This window comes from Scleropages formosus, chromosome 4, assembly GCF_900964775.1.
Source record: "Scleropages formosus chromosome 4, fSclFor1.1, whole genome shotgun sequence".
NCBI lineage: Eukaryota > Metazoa > Chordata > Actinopteri > Osteoglossiformes > Osteoglossidae > Scleropages > Scleropages formosus.
Window position 1 is genome coordinate 37,387,332 of NC_041809.1, and position 20,597 is coordinate 37,407,928.

General features: G+C 41.0%; 1 protein-coding gene across 3 annotated transcripts; it reads right to left on the reverse strand.

Moving 5' to 3' along the window:
• Positions 1–2,671: 2,671 nt before the first annotated feature.
• Positions 2,672–16,498, reverse strand: rela (v-rel avian reticuloendotheliosis viral oncogene homolog A). Of its 3 annotated transcripts, none has more exons than XM_018752131.2 (11): positions 16,168–16,498; positions 12,254–12,283; positions 11,302–11,438; positions 10,422–10,567; positions 9,697–9,788; positions 9,358–9,492; positions 8,851–8,955; positions 8,348–8,563; positions 7,714–7,791; positions 6,895–6,984; positions 2,672–6,024 (listed from the first exon to the last, which is right to left on the reverse strand). In XM_018752131.2, exons 1-11 carry the CDS (start codon positions 16,172–16,174, stop codon positions 5,249–5,251), a joined length of 1,812 nt encoding a protein of 603 aa, XP_018607647.1. In that variant the 5' UTR covers positions 16,175–16,498; the 3' UTR covers positions 2,672–5,248. The 3 variants fall into 3 exon arrangements, with proteins under 3 accessions (XP_018607647.1, XP_018607645.1, XP_018607644.1); XM_018752129.2 differs by lacking the exon at positions 16,168–16,498 and adding an exon at positions 15,546–16,161 and having other exon boundaries at positions 6,895–6,981; XM_018752128.2 differs by lacking the exon at positions 16,168–16,498 and adding an exon at positions 15,546–16,161.
• Positions 16,499–20,597: the final 4,099 nt, after the last annotated feature.

Sequence of the window (20,597 nt, forward strand, 5' to 3'; positions counted from 1 at the left end):
TCGTGGCCAGCATACTTATAACTGTACTATATTATCGTAGTCATTAGTCGGCTGTCTTTGTTTCTTATCTGATGTATTTGGTTTTCTTGCCTTATCATAAGGCGATGCCTGTGTGTTAAAGCGCTCTGTGCCACTGCGTGAGAAGAGCTCTATAAAAATAAATTGAATTGATTGAATTCACTATATATGTGCGTTAATGTTACGTGCTTTACGGTACAGTATGTCTGTTTCTAATACGCTTTTAAATAAAGTTTTGCGCCTAGTTTGTTCATCACGCCGCGTGCGTCATAACGTCATCATGTCGAGTCCACGTTTGAGTTCGGCTGAAGGAGTTTAGCGGCGTCTGTAAACGCCCTCTGGAGTGCCTGAGAAATGTAAAATGTGGAGTTGGTGGCAGAGTTCGTGTCCCTAGAGCTTCGTCGTGACTGGAACCTGTAGCCTTCATAAAGCTCTGGGTCAAGTCGAGCTACGTGGCGCAATACAGTGACGGGACGCCGCTAAACTCCTTCAGCCGAACTCAAACGTGGACGCGATATGATGACGTTATGACGCACACGGCGTGATGAACAAACTAGGCGCAAAGGAAAATGAGTGTATGTTGCGTATGACGAACACAGTAGTCCCCAAGTAAACTCAAAGTACGCTGCTCATCCCATCCATCTCGAGAAAAATTTAACGTTTTTTTTTTTTCCCGCCTTAACATTTTGAAACACGTTTGTGTAACCCGGTGAGTCGTGTGAACCGACCGGCGGTGCTTTACAGACTGTAGCTGCTCCTCCCGCCAGTATCGGTCGATGCACTAGTAGTAACACTGTAAGTTACACCGCTTTTCTTTCACACGTCCAGCTGAGCAGCTCGACTAAAACTGAATTAATTAAATATCATTCTGTGGTAGTTGTACCTAATATGTAAATATTCACTAAAAGCGATCAATACGCGTCTAATGCACTGGACAAAATTTTAATTTGAAGGATTCGCCAGATCATTCTGTCGCTGCCAGAGCCACTTCTTGAATGAAGGGAAAAGAAAGAATTGCTGTGTCACAAACTAGGCTTTGTTATCACTCCTTTTCACCACACATGATGATCATGTTCAGACACTAGTTCCTGTGCTTTTTTTTTTTTTTTTTTTTAAACATCGATAAAATGTCATTCAAAGTGCAGAATATCATCAATATGGCAACTGCTGGACTCATTTAAATCCCAGCTTGTCCAGAGTCTCTCTGTGTTGGAGATTCTATTCAGTGTGCTCTCATGTTGGTGAAGTATCGATCACATGACCTTTGTTGTACGTGATGTGTTCTGATGAAGCAAGTATGTAAATAAATGTTCTCCCCTTCCGGTTTTAAGCAAACCGATGGTGTGAGCGTATACTCTGTTATCTCCGTTAAGTATAATCTATTTACCACTTCTCAAACGCAGAGATGGCTGCGCCAACACTCTGCCCCTTTTTCTCATCATTTTCTCTATTTGTTGTTTTTTCTCTTCCGTTGGTTTTGAGTGGCCATCAACTGTGAGGAGCCATGCATGACCTCTCTGACCTCTGAGCCTGCGGGCCTGTCCCATACACCCCTCTCTGGCTCCGGCTCTGGCGCCGTCTCTTCAGGTTTGACCCACCCCTCCTCTACCCCCGACTCGCGCGTGTGGTGCGAAGAGGAGATGTGGGCTCTTGATGGAGCTCATCGGCCGCGGCACCAAGCCCCGTTCGGCCGTGTCTCGCGCAGTGTGTCGCTGCTGGAAAATGCCTAATACCGTAAGCAACTGATGTGCCGTTTGGCCTTGTTCGCTCTCGGGAACTCCCGCAGAAGTGAGACAGTGGTTTTCTGGACGCTGATTTGTAAACTGTGAAAAATGACGATCTTTCTGCAACTCTGGAAAACCGGAAAACATGCCGCTTTTAAGAAACGGTGTCATGATAGACGAACGCAGTCCCAGGTATAAAAGCTTTCGTTACCGGTGTCGTCAATTAATGCAGTGGTGACAGAAAACTTCAAAGAAGGATGTGGTACAATGTAGTTTAATTCTGTGAAACTCCTGCCAGTAACTGCAGAAATGCTGCTTTTAAGCAGGGAAAGATACGTCACAGTAGTCAACATTAAGTAACCCTTAAGTTAATGCCAGAAACATAAAATGACAAAGCATCTTGTGCAAATGTCATGTCTCATTGAGAGCGACACAGCAGACTTAAATCCATGCAAATGTATATGAGCCACATATGCGTTTTGTATTTGCTAGTGAGTTCATGATATATGGTTGTTGTTCAGCATTGGCAGAGAAAAGAACCTGGCAATGCATTAACTATAACTCTCAAAAGCAATAAAACTGAAAACTAGGTTTACATTTAACACACATACTTTAATCTCACTTTTAACTCCATAGCTGTGAGCTGATTCAAAGAATATGCACAAAAACTAAGAAATGAAAATAAGCCATTACAGAGCATTTTAAGCGCAATATCGAGAACTTGTATTTGAGATTATTAAACATTGTATTGAATAAATTCAGCAAACTGTAGCTACTGTAGTAGTTTCATCACACTGATTCTAGCAGAACAAAGTAAATCACTTCAACCATCTAAAATCTGAGAAATGAGGAATGTATGTACACATCTTGCTTGTCAAATAAGGTAGTTGTGGAAAGTGCTGTTACAAACTACAAATGTGACATTTATGAATAGTATTAGTAGCATAATGCTTTTAATTAAGACCTGCTAAGAGTAACTTGAATACATTTAGAGCCAGTACAGAATGTGAACAGTCACATAGTTATTTGATGAACAGATCAACTTCACTTGCAGTTTACCAACAAAGCAGGAAACAACAAAGCATGTGACACTAGTCATACCAATCCAGAAAAATGTCACCTGTTATGCTGGACAATGAAATGAAGACATGTTACTTGTATCAGATTACATGTATACAGTGTGATATGCATTTTACAGTTACTTTGCTGCCTCCTCAGGCCACAATAAATGTGACAGATTAAATGTTTCGGGTAAAATATGGTAAAGGTTACTGCAAGTCTTCCACAGTATGTCTAGCTACCCTATCCTCACTACAGATTTACACTACTGATTAAAAAAAAAAAGATGATTCCAATATTTAAAAAATACATATGAAGTATGAAATTCAGATGAAAGAATTTATTTACACATCATTCTTGAAAATAAACTACTCTCCAGCTTACAGAAAAATCCTTTAAATCTACAGACATGGCTGCAATGTTGTCTACATCCAACTGTCACATACTGACAGTGTACTGAAGTCGGAGAACCTTGAACAACCCAATATCCAATTATTTGAAGTCCATGTATATTTTACATTATAGAGCTTCATAATTAGTTTAGGTGCCCTGAAAAGACAAGACAGTATATTTTGAAGTGTATCCACACAACTCAAGTTAGGACCACGCAAACAAGAAAATCCAGTCAGTGACAAACTGAACAATGTACTCCTGTTCAAACAGGTGCTGCATCACAGATTTCCCATTTACATAACTATGAAATTCAGCCAGTTCATCACTGATCAGTTTGTAATTACTGTATCTATAAATGTGAATAAACCAAGGCAACTGAATGATCCAGTGTATTACATATCATACAAGACTGAGGAGCCCAACATCAGCCTACCACAAATGTGTCTGAAACAGGCTATCAGGTGTGTATTTCTGCTGCGTTTACATCAATGCAAAAAATCAGCTAATAATTTTTCTCCAGATTTTAAATATACATAGTATTTGAACATCAGATCTGTTTTCAAACCTGTAGGTATTTTATAATGCTGTATAAAATCCTTTACTGGTCAACCACCATGGTCCTTGGGTATTGTGTGTGCTGTTTCGGTTGCAGATCTAATCATGTTTTATTGAATGAAACACAAGGTTCAAATTTTAAACAAAGTACTGGAACAACACGAAGGAATCATTTCAATGCATCACCTTTAAAATTTGGTTAACCTGAACTTGTTTTATTCCAGAAATGCCTGTAATAGAAGGACCAGCAATGCAGTCACTCCCCCCAATTATACAGCTGTTACATCAATATAATTGGTCTTGGCCAATCTCAAAAATTCAGGAATCACTTTATCCAAATGAGGATCAATGGTAATTTGTTCAGTTCTGCTCATGTTTCAGTAAAAAGATTAAACAGTGCTATGGTACACCACTAACAATCAGACCAACGCAAATTGGGCTTCACAAGACCGAAAAAGCCCCCAAAGCTCCACCAGCATGTTTGATTTTATGTGGTTTGAATCACTGGACACATTAAATCAATATAATCAGTAATCAATCAAACATAAGTAAGAGATAATCTCTAACAAAACAGGACATACAGGGGTTCATATTAATCTGGACAGAGACAAAAACTACAAAATGCTCAGTAAAACTGTACTGTGTGATCAGCAGAGCTCTACAATGCTTTTAGCAAAGACCCTGATCAGGTTACTGTAAAGCACTCAAACGGCACATTCCTGTCAGCAGCACATAGCATAGCGTTCAGCACTTTCTAGTCTGAAGGATGCTGGTGTGAATCTGCACCTGCTATAGCACCTTTGAGCAAGGTACTCACCCGGAAGTTTTCCAGTAAAATGCCCTACAGTATCAATGGGAAATCACTGTCAGTTGCTTTGGAGAAAGATGTCAGGTAAATGACATGGAGTAAAAAATAACTATCCATCATTTGGATATTAATATTCAAACAATGCAAGGGGTACCTCTAAAGAGACTTGGATAGTTCACTTGATTCCATTCATGCTATTTCAGTAAAGGCATCCAGGTCAGCTGCTGTTTTTATGTACATACAGGTCTTTCAACATTAAGTTTGCACAAGTCTTCAATATGGGTCAAAATTTAACATTAACAGTTGGGCCAAAAAGGAGTGGGAGGGGGGGATAAACTGGGTATTAAGACCTGCAGCGTAAACGTATTGGAATTCTACCAATGAAGAATGTGTGTGTATATTTTTTGTAATTAAAGGGAGCCATAAAGTAGAAAAAGTATTTATGACCTGTAAATATAAGCTAATAACCTTTTTTTTTTTTTTTATATATATTTCTCTACCTGTGTATTTAACACAGATGTCTAACCAGGGTGCTTAACACATGTGTGCTCACTAAGAGAAAGAAAACATCCTGTCAGTAGCACAACCCTCATTACACCTTTGACTGTCTGCAAACACACATTTGCAAGTCTTCCCAGCAGCTGGAGAGGAGTGCTGCCTTGTTCTTTGGGGGTCAGTTCTATAAGTCATCTTAAGTGGGGTGTCCAGGCATGAAGCCAGCTTGGTTGGTGCTGTTAAAAATGGACATGAGACGGTCTTCGTCCAGGGATCCAAACTCATCCAAGTCCTCGAGCGCTGAGAAACTGGGAGCTGGCACATTGTCCATTATTCCTTCATTCTGCAGCAGATTAATGATGCTGTTGGGGTAGGTCATCCATGTGCTGCTGCTCGTTTGGTCAGCAGACAAGTCAGGGGCATTGTGGGTCGAGGTAGAGGGTCCCAATCCAGGTACTGTGCCAGCGCTGTCCCCGGTCTGACCCAACAGCGCCTGAAAGTCCTCTGTGTTGATGCTGTCTAGCGTGCCGGACGTGTGCACCTCGGAGAAGCTATGGAAATCATGTAGCTCCACGTCACACAAAGTGGGCTCCGCTCTTAGTTGTGCCTCCAAGAGAGTGGAAGTGTTAGAGGACTCTGCTGCAGGAGGAGCCTCTGTGGGCACTACGCTTGCAGTGCTGCTTCCAAAACGGTTGTCAGCCTTTGCTCCCTGCTCCTTTGCGGCAGGGAAGGGGGAGAAATTGTAGCCGTAGAGGTCAGACAGGTTAACAGTGGAGTAGTCTTGGGACTGTGAGGGAGCAGAGACAGTAGGAGGGAAGTTGGTGGCTGCAGTGGCTTTGGGTTGAGGCTGAAACCAGGTGTTGCTGGTGGTCGCCACCGGCTTTGGCTGGGAGAATAACTGGCCTGGCTGTGGACCGAAGATCTGCTCAGGCTTGATTTGGGAGTTGGACACCATGGGCACCACAGCATTCACTGCAGGAGAAAAAGCAGCCTCAGACTCTCAGTTTTCATGATTGTACAGCTGGCAGGTATCTCACTTCATAGAGAACGTTAATTTCATTTAAAAGTGTTCTTACTCCATTGCTGAAACAGCTTTTTGATAATTTCTAGCCAATGTTATAGTGCAAAAAAAGTGAAGCCATATATACACTGATGAATCTGCCAAGTGTTCCATATAGTGCCTTTTAAAACGGAGAAACAGTCAGGGAAACTGGAAATATTTTGCTTTTTAGCTTGCTCATAAGAGGAAATTAGCCAACTTCGCTCCAATTTCCATTGTGTCATTTTCCTGTTTTTGTCTTCTTTGTGCCTTTGCATTTCCAGCGAAATAAGCTACCACTCTCCAAATATTCACAACAAAAATGGTACATAAGAAAACAAACTGCAATGATTTAAGACAGAGTTCTTAATATACTATTACAACAGTGTATACAATGCTAGCAGACAAGTGAGAAGTTTCTCAACACATGACATTAATAGCAGGATCCAACTAGAGCCCGAGCACAGGAAAAGGTGTGTATTTTGTGTCATTCCGGTTCACGCGAGATGTTTGTCCAACAAGTAACGACTACCAATGTAGTGAGTCAGCGATGTCCGTCTTTATACAAGTTTTGGACTGTGCTAGTCATCACATTAATACTGCAGAATTTAAAACAGCACATAGTGATTTTATAGCACTGTCAAATATCAAGATTAGTAAATCCATAAATTGTTCTACAACATATGGGCCTAAACAATTATGAATGAGAAGCAAAACAAACAAACTTGATTTCTGCAGATGTACAAGTGAGAATTCCACAGGAAGTTCAGGTAACACAAACAGCATTAAACAGGTATTCTTACCTGGTGGCACCATGACAGTGGAAGGTTTGGAGACGGTAACTGTTCTCTTGGCAGTGGTGAAGGGTCGCCTCTCTCCAGTAGTAGAACCTGCTACAAAAAAAAGACCCAAATAAATATCGCATTGCCATTCTGTATATTACTATATATACATTTACTGGTTTTAAGTCTCTGCTTCTTTTCTTGCCCTATGTGGCTTCGAGCCAAATGGAAAAACAGCATGTTACTATATCGGATATAAAGCCAACAGGACCCGGTGGGACCTGTTAGAAGTGTGGGGTGTTAGCAACTACACTTTGTCCAATTTCACTGAAAAGTTTCTGCAATAATGTCAACTCTGCATTCAGTCAGTGACTAAATTTGTAAAGGGTCAGAAATGGGAAGTGAACAACATTTTTGGGCTTGAGTCAGGTTCTGTTAAATTGCATCTGGGTTAGGCTCAGATTTCCTTCCCAAACCACACTGTGATGAGAAAAGAAGCAAACAACACTCTTGCCAGGCAATTGCAAAGAAGGTTTGTTTAAACTATGTCAGCAGTGGGAACGACATCCACCAGCTGTAAACCAATGTAAGTAAATGCACATTCTAAGAGCGCTTAAAGTGATCCTGCTCTGGCGCCACTGAGAACAGTATTTCACTAGTGGCGCAGTCTGTAAGTTCTAACACTGGCCTCTGGGTGGCATTGCTGTAAGCCGTCAGTGGATGCAGCACAGCAGCGTCACATGGCAGCCAGCCTGAGAATTTACCGACTGTACCACATACACTGTACAACTCTGTACGATATTTCAAACAAAGATTAAAAAATAAAATCAGTGCACTAACTTGACATAATGGGACCAAGCTTGAGATTCTGGAACATTCCCTCTGTACGTTTCCTCTTTTCCATCAGCCTGTACTCATCTGTAAATCAAGATAAAAGCAGAAGTCAATGAAGGCCAGATGTAGTAAATAACACTGCTATAAGCCAGCAGCTGAAGTTTATCATCAATGATTGAAGACAGCCTTCGGCATATGAAGTATCATAACATCAAAACATCGACTGTTGTACTTTCGTGGTCTAAAACTTCTTAACTTTCCACTTTAAGACCTGAAATGAAAAGGAAATGCAACTAGATGGTTTGCAGATGTAAACTACATTTTTACTGTTAAAATTCAAGTTTAGTTTTTATACTTTCTCATTTTTTATTTCGATCCATATTACACTTCACTATCTGTTTCTTGACAAAGCATTTTCACAACAGTTTTTGCAGTCCGTGATAGTATGGGTGCTTACTTAAACACATTCTGTGACCATCCATAACATCATTAAGTATTTAACCAGGTGGTACTGTGGATCTAAAGGATTAAATGTGCACAGCAGGGAACAATATTCTCTGCAAGCAATTTTGGAGAATTCAGTTTTTTTTTTCCCCATTTTGGAAAAAACAGCTTTGTGACTGATGAAGCAGGTGCTGACCTGGTTCAGCAGGCAGGTAGTGAAAGTCCATGGGTTCACTGACTTCTCCGTCAGACGGCCTGCGCAGCTGCATCTTCACCTGCACGGGCTCGTTGAGGTTCGTGTTGTTGTACGCAGGCGTGCGGAAGACGATGGCCACCTGTCTGTGCACATCTGCCTGGGAGAAGGAACCCTTGTCCTCCCAGGAGTCCCGAAAGAAGCGGACCTCAATGTCCTCTGTGTAAGAGACAAGGGTGGGTGAGTGCAAGGTTCCTGGGACTTGTAATTTTCTTGTGTTGGAGTGTGCACCTACACAGGGTTATAATACCAAGGCAATCCATTCTAAAAAGGAAGCAATGCATACAGTCCAGGTTAATCATTTTACAACAAAACAAGAAAAACAGAATTAGTAAAGGTGGAAACTGCAGTTATTCCATTTTAAAAGTCCAATTGCTGAAATTTGGTGGAAAAACTCCATTCACCAGCGCTAAGAACATTTTTAGGGGAAATAACATTTGTCCCACCTTTCTGCACTTTGTCACACAACAGAAAGATCTCATCCCCTCCACGACAACTCCCAGAGTTACGGTTTACTCTGCAGATCTTCAGCTCTGCTGTGTTGGGAGCTCCTGAGACAGATAAAAGGACAACATGTAGTAACTTTTCTGCTCACTGCTTTGTTTTCTATCTTGCACTTATTTACATTCATTCATTCAGCAGATGCTTTTCTACACCACAACTTACATGAACACTATACAGTACTCAGATGATACCTTTTTTGAATCTTAGGTTGCTTACAATATTACATATACTACAGTACACTACCTACAGTCACTGACTACTCCACATACACACAGATTCACACAGTAAAACATCAAACCCATGTTGCTGCACCACTGTGCCCTTTAGAATTTTCTCCCCAGTTATCTAGAAGAGTAAAAACCTACTGGGTTCCTGGACTGCAGCTGAACAACACTTATGTGTAGCTAATGATCCCAAGTCTGTTTGCACAGGCAGCAGCGCAGACTCACGGTTGTCATAGATGGGCTGGGACACAACGGGCTCCAGGGAGTACCGCTCTCCGCTCTGGAGGAGGATGGAGGCCTGGAAACACAGTCGCACCGTGTTCAAGTCATACTCCTCCGACCAAATGTCAGCTTCTGGAACTGTTTAAGAAACAAAACATACACAAAGCAAAGGAAGAGGGTTAATTTATCATAGCCAGGGCACAGAAGTGGCAGAAAACAGCAAAAAAATAAACTGATCAATCATTGTCACTTTCCTGTAATGGCCAAATTCACAATAAAGTGCATAAAGCCCTGAGAGACCAGGGCAATTGCAATAGCGTATGTGTGTTTATACACACTTACCGTTAAAAGGGTTGTTCAATGTCTGCAGCCTGCAGGCAATAGCTTCAGCCACATCCTTTTTCTTCACACACTGTATGCCCAAGTTCTGAAAGCTGGTAAGACAGACCTTTATCTTTACACTGTGGTATTGAGGGTCTTCAGAGAACCTGATCATCATTACTACTTTCTTTTTACATTCAGATTAACGTAGTTTATATGTGTCATTTACAGCCAATTTGTCGACCTAACTAGTTGTTCTACATCTGTATCCATATACTATTTGATGCACTTTCTTTTATTAAGTTGCATTTTGTACATCCCTGTGACACTTTCATGCTGTTGGTCAATTGAGTATGACATAATGATCTTAGAAGTGTATATGTCATTCCTTTCTTAAGACAAGGATGCACTGACAAAGGCTTCCCGCCAAAACACATCCGTCCCAAAAAATAAAAACGTCATGCGTTCTCCCACCTTCACTCCAAATGTTACATACAATAGGGGTTTCAAGCACTCTAGCCCTTTGTTCTTAATTTCCTGTAAGTTGAGCATGTCTTTTTTTTTTTTTTTTCCCAATCATTTACAATTGAGCCATTTATACAACTGCGTGCAACTTTGGTTAGGAGAACAGAGAAAGAGCATCAATAGGAACATTACCAGGAAACCTGCGGATCATTCATACAGCTCCTTAACCACTTTTTCCATAACAGCAAAGTGTCACACACCAAAACTCTGACAGCCTGTACCTGTGGACACGCCTTTCCTGCAGGTCAGCCTCATAGTAGCCATGCTTGCAGTCCTTTCCAACCAGCTCATGGGGGTGTGGCTTGTATGGCGCATTCTTAGTCACCAGGGAGATGCGCACGCGAATGGGGCCATTATAATTATGAACCTATCAGGACAGAACCAACACCATGTTAGGAATTTGGGAAGTTGAACAACATGTTTATAACAGTTTCTGAATTTTTCCACCTGTCATACTGTCTGAAAAGAGTGCAATACAGGTGGCCCCCGATTTACGATGGTTTGACTTGCAATTTTTTTCGACTTTACGATGGTGAGGTGGCAACAGACATTCAGTAGAAACCATACTTAGAATTTTGATTTTGTTCCCAAGCAAGCGACATGTGGAGCATTATCCTCTCGCGATGCTGGGCAGTGACAGCGATCCAAATCTTCCATTCTGTCACGCAGAGGTGTGCATTAGGTGTATTAAATGCATTTTTGACTTACAATATTTTCAACTTACAATGGGATTTGGGGAACGTAACCCCATCGTAAATCGGGGACCACCTGTACTAGAATGCAAATGCAATGGCTCCTATGAATGTGTCAAGATTATCATTTTTAAGGACAGGCTCTGGAACACAGCGATCCTACACAGGATGAGCAGTTGATGGAAACTGAATAAACTCTTACAGCAGATTAATTCATTATAGCCGTTTACCAAAACCCCACCTTCTTAAGGCGGTAGCAGAACAAAGAAAGCATGTACCTAGCATGTACCCTACTGAACAACATTTAGTCTCAAGGAATGTCAACAATGGATTGTGAGAAGCAGCACTAGAAAGCGATTCCCCGACCAACTTCCTTCCCTATACGAGTAAGAAGCTGAAGTGCAGTCACCTTGATAGCTGGGTGTGTCTTGGTCGTGTCGTTGCTCTTCTCCCCTGGGATGCTGCCAGCAGACCTGCCCTCACATTTGTACCTGAAGCGCATTCCCCTCGCTTTGGGCTGTTCAATGATCTCAATGTAGGGGTTACCTGTAGACAAAGACACTGCTTCTCTCAAATACACAAAGAACACTTTATGTAGGGGAATGTATTTTCACAACCATGAGACCTTACTTTTTGCCATTACACTTTAATACTCTTGCGATACAAAAATTTACTTAAAATGTACCGTTTAATGAAACATCTTTAATTCATACTTTGGCATTCTTTGAGTGACATTCTTATTGACTTCAAAACCTGGCAATGGCCCCACTTTATGGTAAGTGGCATTTGGACTATGGCATTCCATAAATTTTAACTATTTAAATTTATTTATTTAGCAGACGCTTTTCTTCAAAGCAACTTCCAATGAACTCTATGTAGCATTATCAGCTCACACACCTTATTCACCGTGGTGACTTACACTGCTAGATACACTACTTACAATGGGTCACTCATTCATACATCAGTGGAACACACACACACACACACTCACACTTTCTCTGTCACTCACACACTATGGGGGAATCTGAACAGCATGTCTTTGGACTGTGGGAAGAAACCGGAGCACCCAGAGGAAACCCACACAGACATGGGGAGAACATGCAAACTCCACACAAACTGAGCAGGGATCGAACCCACGTCCTCTCGCACCTCCCAGGCACTGTGAGACAGCACTGCTACTTGCTGTGCCACCATGTCACCCATAACTACAGTTATTTCACCAATAACTCTGACAAAGAGTTCCAAACCAACCTAAATAAAAAGCATAAGATTAATAGTAATGCAGTAAAATATTCCAAATTTTGTACAATACAGCAAAGACAATAGCGTTAAAGGATGGAAATAAAGTACTTGCTTCTCACCTTTAGAGGTCTGACCCCAACTGTACATTCCTTAAAAGACACAGAAAAAACAAAGATTAGGCCATCTGCATTAAACAATTACCAAAGGCTGTCTTTTACCCATACAATTTTCTTTAAAAAATGTCCTTTTTGCAATCAAATTTAAATTTTCCTGGTCAACTGGCGCTAATTTGTCTGCTTTTATATTAGCCTAGATTATGCTTCCATTTTAATCTTTAATTCCAACAGAATTCATAAGTGTACTCCTGTACAGAACCAAAGAGGTCACTCTTCATTATATATTCAGCTAATAAAATACTACATATAAAGTACTTTCAAATGATTTCCCTTAGACTTCTTAATAATGCAACGGTTACGGGTGAAACATTCTTTAATACTCATTTATGTTGTCAATTTTTCTTGCATTTTGCTATTCCAACATGTGTTTAGTGTCTCCTGAACTTTACCATTTCCCTAAATTTGACAGCTTTCTGTGAGCCCTCACACCACGTGTGACAGCAGTACAAACCTACTTCTCATTCTCATTTGTATAAAAATACTTCCCATTATTTTTGCACATGTACAGCCACATTAATTTAAAAAAAAAAAAAAAAAAGGAAAAAATCAACATCAAAAAATATACTTCAGGTACAAAAAACTTCCTTACTAACTCCAACACAGTAAAATGGACTTCCATGTGTCCTGTGGGTATTAGAACTGTGTTTTAGAGCTTCTATGTTTCTGATTTATCATGACTGTTTGTGGCGAGCTACTGCTTTCAATAACACAAACTATAACATCTTAATGTACATTTAAAATTTAATATGGTCATACATGTTAAAATAGCAAAACCATAACAAAAAGTACTCTTCCTTCTGGCAATTTTTTTTTTTTTTGCGTAACAGTGACCAGGACACAGCACTTAAAAAAAAAAAAAACCACAAACAGCGATGCACTGCAACAACAGTTTCCTGTTTGAGTTATATAGGTTATATTTCACATGCAAAAAAAGGCGACAGCAGATGGAAGCAGTTGCGAGGTGGTTAAAACTAACTCTTACGTCCACTGATGCAGCTGTGACGTGAACTGCCGGTTCATGTGTATAAGTTGGAAATGTCACATTTTGTTTGCGACATTCAGACTACGAGTTGCACTTCTCAACACTGCCTACAGTACCTCAAAATGCTGCATGCAGACTACCTGCTGGATAATTCAGTTTTTCCAATACTGGCATAGCAGAAACTACTTCAAAATTTTTGGTTTCCAAAATAAGTATTTTGAATAAACCTATTAAACACTTAGAGAACAGATCATAAATCATTGTCAGCTCAAAATGTCACATCCTTACCAAATATAAAGTGATACTTTCCACCAACTTTAACTTAACTTACAAGCATCTTTTGAAATAGCCCACATGGCCAAAATGAACACAAGAACACTCAAAACATACGACTGAGAACAAGCCAAATGTGGACTTGCAACACTTCTACTATTTTCATTCCTTTGAGGTTACAAAATAAATGCCGTAACAGGCTGTGGTCTTCATAAAGAATCATTACCTGCTGGCGGAACATTTAATTTCATGGAAATTATGGACAAAAAGGTGACCAAAAATAATTTGTTGAAAGGTGACGCTTAGAGAATTTGGTGCTATAATAAGGTTTCTGAGTCCATGAGGAAGTGAAAAGGGTCTAATTTTGCGAGCAGGAACCATACTATCGCAGCATGAATTAATGTCAGGAAACGAGCATGAGTGCTCAAATAGTAACTGCATAAGCCTGTGTGTCTTTAAGACTTTTAGACTAGTGTGGACCCACATGTATATTCAGGTTTTACCACAGTAATACAGCTGCCTCCCACAATAAACTCCTCACAATAAACAGTACAATCCCTTTCAGCAACGCAACCAATGTCACTTATCAATTTCTTATTTCTCTGCTGAGAAATATCAATGTCTAATGAAATATAATCCATGCTGCTATACACTAATCCATCCACTGCACAACATATCTTTGCAGTTAATTCACAAAGAAATGTCTATGTTCAGGAATTAACCATTTGAAACTGGAACCTTTTGTTTAGTTAAATGACAGACATTATTTAATTTGGATAAAAATATATATAACTAATATTTTCAAAACGCAAATGACCAAAGTAAAAAATTCCGCAAACAATATCCAACACTTGGTATTGAAAGTGTGTCTGTCATATTTTCATAATGTCACTTTTTTTTCCCAAATTGAGTAAAAACCAAAATAAGGCCAAAAGGTTAATAATGCATCCTGTGGAAAATCAAATTCAGTTTAAATCCATCAGGCATTTTTGTCTTGAACTGGAACAAAATAACTAATGACTATAGCAATAATGACAAATAATGACTTTCAGGGATAACGGCAAGTTCTTTAAAATAGACCTCAAGATAAAACTTCTACATTTGAATTTTCCTATAACAATACACCGTCATTAGTTACATATAACAATAAAGGTGGGCATCAAAAAGCTCAAGCTTTGCACACAGTTGCATTTGTACAGCAGCTATACATCCATCAAATGGAAACGATGACAAGGTAAAGTATGAAAGTGATACAGCAGAAGCAGAACCATTCCAGAAACACTTAATACGCTTAGAAACGAAGGCTTCTTGAAACGCGTCCTACGATACTGAACATAATGTAAGCGCTAAAGGCTGAACAAAGAGCACACGTCAGGGAGTAATCTCGTACAAACGTCACTGTAGGCAGTGTAAGCGTGCATAGCAAAAGCAGTTCACCACATCAGAGAGAGATTTGTGCTTTAAGAATCGCCTGTTCTGCGAATGTTTGCTCACTGTCCCAGAACTCAGATACCCTGGGACTGCAGGACTGGACTGAGGAGAATCGAAGTAAAATGTCAACAAACCCTACACCACCGCTGTGTGGAAATACACCGTATAAACATGGAATTATAAAATGGATTCTCAGTATCCGCATAAGCGATGGCACATGTTGGACACAGGGTGGCGTAGTGGTTAGGGCTGCTGCCTTTGGACCCAAAGGTCACAGGTTCAAATCCCAGTCAGGTACTTACCCTAAATTGCCCCAGTAAAATGAGGACCTTATAATATGGAATGGATAAATAATTGTAATTTGCTTGAGAGTTAAATGTAAGTGGTTCAGTGCATCTGTGTGGTAGTACCCTGAGCACTTGCTTTGAATTGATGATAGTGCAGAGAAGTTGACTAATGCAAAAGTGTGCAATATATAAAAATCAATGAAAAACGACGCCAAGCATGATGATGATGTTCTCAGCTCACATTCCGGTTTACATGGTTTACCGTAGTGCTTCACTGTCATCATGACGTCCTTCCGATACGGCTGAAATCGCATCTCAAAAAGACACGGTCTACTTTACCAGAATTAGAATAAGGGGAGCGGTAAAACTAAGCGGCCACCTAGCGGGCAGGGCAGGGCAGGAACAAGAGCACGCGGTCAGTTACTGTCAAACCAAGTAAAATTGGAAGCGTTAAGTAAGGCTGCAAGGACGCGAAGGACTGAAGGAGCGCCGCAAAACTGGGTACAACTTGGCCGTGGCGCTGCAGTGCTGCTGCTGGCGGCTCCTTCGCGGCCTAACCGACCGAGCAGCGCAGCACAGCACACGACACGTCGTCGTCGGTCGGGAAGCTTCGCCTTCGGCAGAGAGCGAGAAGAGAAGCAAAAGTAACGCAGAGCGCGACACGAACTCGCTGCGTGTTTAGCACCAACAACAACAGGAAACAAAGGCGTCATTCCGCTCACAAGTCAAAGAGAGCGTAAGAAAGTGCTTGCTTGTTCAAGCGCCGCGGCTCCGAAAACAGCGGCGGGGTTTTCCCTGGAAAAGGCGAAGTAGAGCTAACGGGCTAACAAGGGCGCTAGTAGTAGCTAGTAGTAGCCGCCGAGCTAACGCGCCTGCTAACTTACCGTCCATTTCTTACTTCTTTACCGGACTCGAGCGCTACAACCACCCGCTGCGCGCCGTGCTGTCGACACTTCCGCGCTGCAGCTCTCCCGCCGCCGGTTTCCTCGCCTGTTTTTTCGGACAGTTAGCTACCGGGCTATTCGGAGGTGGAAAGTTAGTTAAAGTTTTGGTTTACTTTCACCTCCCTCCCGCCGCCACCACCGCCGCCGCCGCCCCCCCCGAGCGCGCACTCGCGCGCACTCGCGCGCGTCTCTCCTCTCCCCCCTCCCGTCGCTACCGCCGTTGTCGCCACCACCCTTCACGCGCTGCGCGACTGCGCTTCTCAAACCCAGAAGTGCGGAAATACCCGGATGACGTCATTTAGAGGAAGCGCCTCATTTTCAAAGAGATCAGATGCAATGTGTGGAAAATGCGGCGCCGGGGCTGAAAGGACAACAAGTGAGCGACGATACAATACAGTATCTGGGTACAAATGAGTCAGTGAGCCTTCCAGGACGGTACATCCTGTTGATGGTTGGATCTGAATTATTAATCCGGCTCTATCCTAAATCATCGAGGATCTATTTATTGTATTGGCAATGAACAAGAAAACAACAACAAATCAAAAACATACATATAAAATATGATGCATTCAGTGAAATACATTTTTTCTGTTGTTTTTTTTGTTTTAATTAAACTTCTCGGTGTTTTCTTCTATCGGTACCGACGCTCAGATTTCCTTACACTTTCACAGACTGTAGACCAAAAGCCACCACCAGTGCAGTAGGTTTTGTTTAAAACACAGCTTCTTCTTCTTATTGTATCCCTCGAAATTCATTCGGGGAAATTCGGGTAAATGGGCGTAGTAGAGAACAGAATGCGGAAAATCTAATACTGTACTGTGGTTCCAAATGACTCTGTGGGATATTTTGAGGAAGCGCGTTAGGGGGAGCTGCTAGTGCAGTGGTTCTAGCTGCTGCCCTCTGCCCTCGGCCCTCAAGGTTGTAGGTTCGAATTCCCCTTCGAACGATGTAATTACTCTAAGTTATTCCAGTAACCTTGAGCCAGTTGGATAAGTGGGTAAATAGCTCTAAGTGTAACAGTGTGTCTTTTTGGAGAAAAGCAGCCGCTAAATTAATAGATGTAGACTGAGGGTTTTAGGGCATGTCACTATCAGCAAATATTAAATTATTTACGTAATTGAAAATTATTATACGCTTATTATACAAGGCATTTTAATTGTGACCAGATTTCGGCTGTAAATCTGGTCATATAAAATGTCCTGTACCACAATCACAAAGGCTGTTTGAAAAGTGTATTTTTCTTTTAGATACTTTACACTGCACAGCATGTAAAAGCAGTAATAAGATAAATAATTTGAGAAGAAGAAAACCTATAAAAAATTGTTAGAATATGAGCCTTAAGCCTTGGCTGGAAGTTTTCTGTGGACAAAGTGTTGTGAACCTCAGACAGGAAATTCCACAGCCAGGAGCACTTGCTACAAAAGGCAAAGTACTGGAAATAATGTAAGGGGGTGTGGTGGCACAGTGGGTTTGGCTTGTGCCCGCTCTCTGGTGGGTCTGGGGTTCGAGTCTTGCTTGGGGTGCCCTATGGCAGACTGGCATCGTCTCCTGGATGTGCACGTGTCCCGTGTCCCGCCTCCAGCCCCACACCCTGCGCTGCCAGGCTTGGCTCCAGCTCATCGCAACCCCACTTGGGACAAGCAGTTTCAGTCAATGTGTGGGTGTGGAAATAATGCTTTGGGATTTTTCGGAAAGCCACTGTCATAAGACCTGAGCTGCCCCTGTGGCTTGTGCAGCAGCAAAATATTATATAGATAGGAGGGAAGAAGACTAAGCGATGCAATGAGAAGTAGAAGCTCAAATCTTAACTCGTGTTTTTGTAACTAGTCAGATATCTGAATTTTATGGAATGAAACTGAACTGACACACCCACTAGCAACACAATGAGGACAAATAGTGACAAATGCTATTAATGTTTTGTATCTGGTTCACAAAACAAATAAGCTCTATAAAAGCTAAAATGAAAAATTCCTATTTAATTTTAGAAATTTTAGCTGTATCTAAACAAATATCTTTTCTTTCAGTTGTAAATGAGGTGTGGGGTGATATCGTGGGATAATTCCTGCATTCTTGGTAAACCAAGCAGCTATTCCTACTTTAGTGTTCAATGCATTATCACAGTATTCAAAAAAAGTCCTCAAAATCTTAGTAATGTAAGGACACAATACAGGTAGGCAGTTCGTAGTTATCACAACTGAAAAAGAATACACCCATCGCTCAAATAAGGGAGTTAATTTGTTCCATGAAATCATACCTTTAGGCAAATTCACACTGTTAGGGGGTTGAATTTTGGTTATTTCTGATTGTAATTATTCTGGAAGGAACTGCTGCTGAGCTCTTCTCTACTGATGTTTTACCTTGCACCTTTACCTTACCTATTTATTTATTTATTCATTCATTTATTTAGCAGACACTTTCTCCAAAGCGACTTCCAGTGAACTCTGTGTAGTGTTATCAGCCCACACACCTTATTCACCGCGGTGATTTACACTGCTAGACACTACACCTAAACTACACTACACTTTTTGTACCTAAAGAGCTCTGTGTTTTAATGTTGTTTTCATCAAGCCGTCCTCAAACTAGACTGTATAATAGTCCTAAAGCTGTGCAGCACCTGCGCACTGGCTTTTCTAGGAAAATTGCTGTTTGAATTTACACAATACAGGCTTTCTTTTATGAATCATTTTTTTATTGCCCACTCTTTCTTTGGTTGTTTCCCTCACCTAACTATTTTGTATCGGTGTACAATGTGCCTTGAAAGCCATACAGTCATGCTGCACTGGGACTGAATAGTTCCTTTCCAAAACCTGCCACTGGCAGGAATAACAGAAGAACTATGGCGGCTGGAATTTTTATTTAATAAGAGCCATAGTGAAAGTAAAACAATCTCATAATGGGAAGAAATACCACTGTACTGCATACTAAACCTTTTCTATTAAAAAGAGTATGTATTTTTATGAACGTTTTAGTGGTTTTTCATTGTACGGCACACATTTACATGAGGTCTGAGTGTACTGAGTTTTTAAGCAGAATTATTAAATCTGAAGGATGCTAGATGAACTGACCAAAAAATAAATTTAAAAAGATGTGCGGAAACAAAATTAATCAGTGGTCCTTGGACATATGTTATCTTCCAAGCTAGAAAAAACAGATAAGGTCCTTTATAAACAAAGAATTTTGTCCTAAAAGAAATGAGAATGAGGACTGTAGCTTGGCGGAGCAAACAGAAAACTTATCTCTGGGGCTTTGAAATAATTTGAAATAATTAACAATGAAGAAGCGAAGAAGGCACAAATTTTATGAAATATCTGAACTATTAAGAAAAGTGGGTAAGTATTTTTACTGTTGTTCTAAAACCCTGAAGATCTTGACAACCAGAATTTTGTGCTCCTGGCCTTTTTTTAAATACTTATAGTATGTCACTGTTAATATTTGGCTAACTGAATTATTAACCAGAACATAAATATCTTTTGAAACAGTTTCATTTTGGTGATTAATATTAATATCAAAGAGGCTAATTAATGACCCACATAAAGATGTTTCTTTAACAGTATCACGACTGTTGAAAGCAATGGAAGCTAAATTGTAAGCTTTTTGCACAGTATTTTCAGAGGGCAGGAGTAAAATGGAATTCTGGGTAATAAAGCTGAAACCCCAGGTTCATGAGGCCCTGCGCACACCTCTTTTTTCTCAATCACAGAATATGTTGTTTCAACTAATCCAGAACACTGGGCATAACTCAGTTTGCACGTTGTCTCTGAGTCTGTGCCAGGTGCTCTGGTTTCTTCCCACACTCCTGAGACATGCAGTTCAGGTGAACTGAACACACAAAATTGCCTGTCGTGTGTGTGGCCGCCCAGCGTTACACTCAGTGATTCTTGAATAGGCTCCAGACCACTGTGACCCTGGCTAAGAACAGCTATTGTCAAATGCGAGTGAGTGACATCAAATAACAACCCACAGCACAGCTCTGGAATTCCTAACAGATAGCTAACAGCCAGCAGTCATTAAGAGCGTGTGCCTGTTCTGGTGTTTAAAGTTCGTATGAACTGCCGGTTTGGACATGACTATGAATCCAGCTCCATCTGTGCAGAATTTGATGAATGCTCTCCCTGTGTCTCAGTGGGTTTCTTCATGGTGCTCTGGTTTCCTCCCACAACTAGATCATGTGTTTCAGGAGAATTGGTGACTCTAAAATTACCCACAGAGTGTGAGTAATGGACTGGTGTCTTGTCCCAGGTGCACCTTGCCTTGAGGCCTATGTTTGAAGGATAGGCTCCTAACTAGTGTGATCCTATATAGGACATTTATCGAACACTTTTATTCAAAGAGGGGGGGCACGGTGGCACAGTGGGTTGGACCAGGTCCCG